Source organism: Acanthisitta chloris, unplaced genomic scaffold (genome assembly GCF_000695815.1).
Source record: "Acanthisitta chloris isolate BGI_N310 unplaced genomic scaffold, ASM69581v1 scaffold5222, whole genome shotgun sequence".
NCBI classification, from domain to species: Eukaryota; Metazoa; Chordata; class Aves; order Passeriformes; family Acanthisittidae; genus Acanthisitta; species Acanthisitta chloris.
Genome location: NW_008660903.1, coordinates 1 through 6,392, shown reverse-complemented (window position 1 = coordinate 6,392; position 6,392 = coordinate 1). Strand labels below are relative to the sequence as shown.

The window sequence follows — 6,392 nt, the reverse complement described above, 5'->3', positions numbered from 1 at the left end:
CCCCCCGCGACTGTTTGTGGCTTCTGTTGCTCCTGCTCGGGGCAGGCGGAGCAGGCGGCAGAGCCGGCCGAGCGGAACGGGGAGTCAGCGCTGCCCGGGACAGGGCAGTGCTGGGGGTGCTGCCTTCCCCCCTCTGCCTCCACCCCCAGCAGCCTGAACACCGCCCCAGAAATCAGCCCCCGTGGCTTCCAGTGCCATGGGAGAGTCGGAGATGGAGAAGGCTGGATGGGATGTGCCGCTGAGCATCCTCCAGCGGGGACAGCTCCCGCTCGCGCTGGCCCTGTGAGCACAGCTCGCCAGGGCTAGGACAGCAGCACGACTGTTTGCACAGCATGGGGTGCTGTCCTGGGGTAGCAATCCCTGCACAGGACAGATTCCCTCCTGGGGCAGCAATCCCTGCACAGCACAGATGCTTTCCTATGGCTGCAATCCCTGCACGTCACTGATGCTTTCCTGGGGTAGCAATCCCTGCACAGCACAGATGCTTTCCCACTGCAGCAATCCCTGCACAGCACAGATGCTTTCCCACTGCAGCAATCCCTGCACAGCACAGATGCTTTCCCACTGCAGCAATCCCTGCACAGTAGAGATGCTCTCCTGGAGCAGCAATCCCTGCACAGCAGAGATGATTTCCCACTGCAGCAATCCCTGCACACACATTCCCACCCAGCAAGGTCAGCACGTGTGTGTGGACATACATGTGCAGGTGGCTCTGCTCAGCACTGCTGTCCCTCCAGCAGTGACAGCATGGAGCACTAGTACCAGTATAACTCCGGGTGACAGGCAGTTACTGCTTGGTTTTTCCATGCACAGGTTCCTTTGAAATGAGAATGGGATTTTCCTGCCTTGAACTTCCCTGGCTCTTTCTGAGGTAGCTCATAGCCTGGCACTAGCCACATGCAGCTTCTCGTTACTTGTAATTAACTAATCCACCCATTAGGCTATGGATTTGCTTTGCCAATCTTTCCCTCCTCTTTTCAAAGAGGGATTTATTCTTTGCTGTCTTACCTTTTTTAACCTCAAAGAGATGAGTAAAACAGTTTGGCAAGTGTCCCTGCCTTGTCCTCTCCTGCCCTGTTAATCATTACTGCAGAGCTTTCTGACATTTCTGTTGTTTCAGTGCTGCCTCATCTAATGAGAGCACAGGAACTGCCTTCTGGGGTTGTGAAGCACGTGGGGTGCAGGACCCCACTGGGTCTGTGGCTCAGAGGAGGTGGATCTGGATGGGGCTGGGATGCCCTCTGGATCCATCCCACCCGTGCTGGAGGCAGGTGTGAGCTGCAGCCTCCACTGGGGGCTCAGTTAAATACAAGGAAGTTCTTCACAAAGAGGGTGGTGAGCCACTGGCACAGATTGCCCAGACAAGCACTGCCCCATCCCTGGAAGTGTTCAAGGCCAGACTGGAGCAGCATGGGTAGTGGAAGGTGTCCCTGCCCATGGCAGAGGGTAGGACAAGATAAGCTTTAAGGTCCTTCCAAGCCAAGCCAGCCTGGGATTCTATGAATTCCCCTTTCTTCCATGACCTGCCAGGGTTTGCAGTTAAGTCTTGGAGCCACCACATTCACTTAAACTAGGATTTCTGCCCTGTTTTGTGGGCAACTCTGGTTGTGTTTGAGTCTCCATCACTCCACCTATGCAGCCAAGGCTGGAGGTGCTGCCCCGGGGTCTGCAGGAGGTTGGGAGTGATCCTCACATCAGCTTCCCCTGACTCAGGATGCCCAGGAGCCTCACTCACCCTGGCTCCCATCAGAGCCAAGCTCACTCTCCAGGAAGGAGTGAGTGGAGCAGGCAGTGCCATGGGGCTGCAGGGTGGCTCAGCCAGCAGCGCTGAATCAGCCCCGGATGGGCTGCAGCCTCCACAGGGCAGAGCCAGGACACACACCCAGGGGCTAGGTGGGCATGAAGGGAGTGGAAAACCCCACAGCCAACTCCAGAACAAGTCTGGAGACACAGCCCAGCCAGACTGAACCCCAAAGAAAGTCAAACCAGGCCCAGAATATATCCAGCATGGGGCAAGAAAGCACTTCCAGAGTAATTTTCCTATGTAGCTCTCAGCTTCCCCAGGCAGCAGAACCAAAATGCCTCTGATCTTGCCCACGCACAAGAAATTCCTGCAGTGCTGAACTCTCCATGGGGGTGGTATCACCTCTGCAAACAACACCCCCAGGGCAGCTGCCCCCTCTTCCCACCCTCCCCAGCACCCTCTGGCTCTGCAGCAACTCACCTCACCCTCCCTCCTGCCACGGAAAGGGTTAAGCATTAAACCACAGCACCTACCTGGAGAGATCAGACCAGTTCCTTCTGCTGAAAGACACTTGCTGTGAGTTTCAGAGAGCTCCCAAAACTTGAGCAGGCATCAAGACCAAGGTGCTGTTGATCCACAGGGATCTGCGCTGCCCGGAGACTCTACTCCCCAGGGAGGGAGGGAGGAACTCCCTGCAAGGTTATTTCCCTGTGCACCTTTACCCTGCTGCTGCCCGTTTGCCACCAGGCTGCATCACATGGTTTCTTATCTACCTGACAGAGGCAGGGCTGTAATTAGCGTAGTAGCGGCGCGGAGCTCTCGCTGCCCTGCCCAGCAGAGCAGCTCAGGAACAGCTCCCTCCTCGCTCCTGCCCTGCCAGGCTTCCAGCACACACCTGGGGCTTGAGCCATCCACGTCTCCCAGGGTTTCGGAGACAACTCCCTGCGGAGAACCTGTTCTACCAGCCGCTCTCCACCAGTCAACAACTCCTCCAGCAGCGGTGGAGGAGGTGAATTACCTTGGGCTGAGTGGGAGGAGGCTCCCAGGGATCCAAAACAGTCATTAAACACCTCCGGCTGGGTGCAGTCCAGCCCTTTCCAAAGACATGGGAGGGTGCCCTGCCCCTTTCAGGCCTTTCTAGATGTCTTGGATTGAGCTGTCATGGTCTTCCCATCATCACGAGCTTTGCTGCAGTAGAGAGAACTCACAAAGTCTCGGGGCAAGGGCTGAAGCATGGGGGGGACCCAATTTTTGGGTGGAGAGGAGCTGTGTGCCCAGGCTCATGCCATGTCCACACAAAGCCTATCAAACCTAACATCCCCTCTGAGCCTGCCCCAAGAACCCAATCCCCATGTTTCTACAGGGCAACAACCTCCTTCAAAGGGCAAGTGGGAAGGCAATGGGAGGATTGTCTTCTTGGGATGATGGGGGGATTGTCTTCTCAGGGTGATGGGAGGATTGTCTTCTTGGGGAGATGGGAGGATTGTCTTCTCAGGGTAACAGGAGGATCATCTCAGGGTAAAAGGAGGATCATCTTCTCAGGGTAATAGGGGGATTGTCTTCTTGGGGTGATGAGGGGACTGTCTTATCTGGGTGATGGGTGGATTTTCTTATCAGGGTGATGGAAGGATTGTGTTCTTGGGATGATGGGGAGATTATTTTATTCAGGTGATGGGTGGCTCAGGCACAGCAGAGCCAGGTCCCAGCCTGGTGTTCACCTGGGCCCAGCCCAGGCACACAGCATGGCCAGACCCCCAGTGCTCCCACTGCTGTGGGCAGCTGGACAGCTATCGTGGTGGCTGCTGTAGAACACATCATCTAGGACCCCTTGAGCTCAACTTTGGTCTCTGATCCCAGTGAGATCCATCTCTCCTCCAGCCTGAGGAACTGGTTATAAGGCTGGGCTTGCCCTGCATTCCTCCAGCCCACAGGGGTGTGCCTTGACCTGAGCAACTATTTTAATCAAAGGTTCCTGATTAAAATCCCATTTCTAAGAGATAACCCTGTCAGCTGAGCCTCCAGCTCTGAGCAGGGCTCGCTCTCCTTTCCTTTCTTCTTGCAGCAACCACTTGTCTTTCAAGTGTTTTCAGACCCACAGAAAATTCAACAAGTTGTGGCACAGGGCAAAAAAAACCTACTTAAATAACCTTGCAAGCATCCTGCTAATTGCTGCCAAACTATATATAGCAGCTCAGCATCAGGGAGCTACTATAAAGCAATAAACCTGCCTGATTATTGCCCAAAGAGCTCTGAGCTTGCAAAACTCATTGCCAGGGGATAGCGCTGAAGCACAGGACTTAGCAGGGTTTTCCAAAGGATTAGCCTGCCCATAGTAGTGAAAGAACACCCCCAGCTAGGATCTGCACAGCAAAGGAACATAAAACCTCACAGTTTGCCATTCCTCATATTATTGAGATGAAGAAATTCTAGATGGGCATTTAGTGTCTGGGGATTAGGCAGAGGATGAGCCTTGATGACACTCACCCCTCACTGACACTCACCTCTCCCCTGGACTTTATTTTCAGCTCAGAAACCTTTTGAGCTGAACAGTTTCCTCTTTATTTAAGATCCCTTACAGAATCACAGCATGGGTCAGGTTGAAAGGGACCACAACAGGTCAACTGGTCTCACATCCCTGCTCCAGCAGGCCCAGCTCCAGAGCATATGGCTCTGGGTTGTGTCCAGATTCCAGTGAGGGAGAATCCACAACCTCTCTGGGCAATCTTCTCAGTGCTCAGTCACTGCATAGGAAAGAAGTTCTTCCCTGTGTTCAGGTGGAACTTCCTGTGCATCAGATTCTGCTGTTGCCTCTGGTTTTATCGGTTTCCAGAACTGAGCAGAGTCTGATCCATCCTCTTGACACTTCTTCTTCATGTACTTGAATACATTGCTGAGGTCCCTCCCAGTCATCTCTTGTCGAGGCTGAACAGCTCCTACTCCCTCAGCCTTTCCTCATCAATGAGGTGTTCCAGTCCCTTCAGCATTTTTGTCACCCTCCCCTGGACCTGCTCCAGGAGCTCCATGTCCCTCTGGTCCTGAGCAGCCCAGAACTGGACTCAGTACTCCAGATGTGCCCCACCAGGGCTGAGCAAAGGGTCCATATCAGCTCCTGGACCTGCTGGCAATGCTCTTCCTAATCCATCCCAGGATTCCATTGGCCTCTTAGCCACCAGGGCACACTGCTGGGCAGGGACAGTTTGTTGTTCCCCAGGTCTTCTCTGCAGAGCTGCTCTCCAGTGGGTCAGTGCCCAACCTGTACTGCTGCTAAGGGTTATTCCTCCCCTGGTGTAGGACCTGCACTTGCTCTTGTTAAATTTCAGGTGGTTCTTCTCCATCTCTTCAACCTGTGGAGGTCTCTCTGAAGGGCAGCACAGCCCTCGGAGCTATCAGCCACTCCTAGTTTTGTATCATCAGGAACTTCCTGAGAAGTCTCTCTGTCTCCTCATCCAAGTCACTGATTAATAAGCTGAACAATCCTGGGCCAAGGATGAAACCCAGGGGGACACGGATTTGCCCAGTTCCTCTCAAACCCAGGAAAATTGTTAGTACAGGAAATATCCTCCAGCAAGAAGTTCCCCAAGTCAATTCCCACTGCTGGAAAAACTCCTCCTTTAACTTAGATTAGTCCTGCTGAGCTGTTGGACAGCACAAAACATTGATCTCTTATGGGCTGGTATTTTTGCTGCCATGGAGCATTTAGCTCATGTTTTCCCTAATGTTCCTCATGTCTTCTCATGTCCACCATAATATCACTCTCAAGCAGGCAGCAGCCAGCCCAGAGCCCATGGTCTCATATATGAAGTCATGTTGGATTTTGCCCTCTCTGTGTCACTTCATACTCCTCCAAACAGCCTTTGACATTTTATCCCCAGATTTCAAGTTCTGCCAGATCCGAACATTAAATCGTGGCAGTCACATGATGTCCCTGATGACTGGAAAAAGGGAAATATAACCCCTGTTTTTAAAAAGGGGAAATGGAGGAACAGGAAAACTATCGATCAGTCAGTCTCCCCTCTATGCCTGGCAAGATCATGGAGCAGACTCTCCTGGGAGCTCTGCTTAGGCATAAGGCAGTGATTGGTGACAGCCAACACGGCTTCACTAAGGGCTAACTGTGCCTGACAAATGTTTAGGCCTTCTATGACAGGGTTACAGCATTGGTGGATGAGGGAAGAGCAACTGCTGTCATCTACCTGGACTTATGCAAAACATTTGACACTGTCCCACACAACATCCTTGTCTCTAAATTGGAGAGACATGGATTTGATGAGTAGAGCACTCGGTGGATAAAGAACTGGCTGGATGGTTGCACCCAGACAGTTGTGATCAGTGACTCAGTGTCCACATGGAGACCACTGAGGAGTGGTGTCCCTCAGGGATTGGTGCTGGGGTGAGTGGTGTCCCTCAGGGATTGGTGCTGAGGTTGACACTGTTCAGCATCTTTGCTGGCGACATGGACAGTGGATTGAGTGCACCCTCAGCAAGTTCTCTGACCACATCAAGTGTGTGGGGCAGTCACAGCTGGGGGGAAGGGATGGGACATCCAGAGGGACCTTGACAGGCTTAAGAGGTAGAACAATGCAAACCTTATGGAGTACAACAAAATGAAGTGCAAGGTCCCTCATCTGGGCCATGGCAATCCCAGGCA

General features: G+C 53.0%; 1 protein-coding gene across 1 annotated transcript in view; it reads right to left on the bottom strand.

Annotated features, from left to right (window-relative positions):
• LAD1 (ladinin 1) overlaps positions 1-2,318 on the bottom strand; it is a gene marked incomplete at both ends in the record, with an annotated part of 10,460 nt that extends 8,142 nt beyond the window's left edge. Inside the window, one exon of the mRNA XM_009069999.1 lies at positions 2,278-2,318. Within this exon, the coding sequence (XP_009068247.1) occupies positions 2,278-2,318 (41 nt within the window). The remainder of the gene's footprint in view (positions 1-2,277) is intronic.
• Between the last annotated feature and the right edge of the window lie 4,074 nt (positions 2,319-6,392).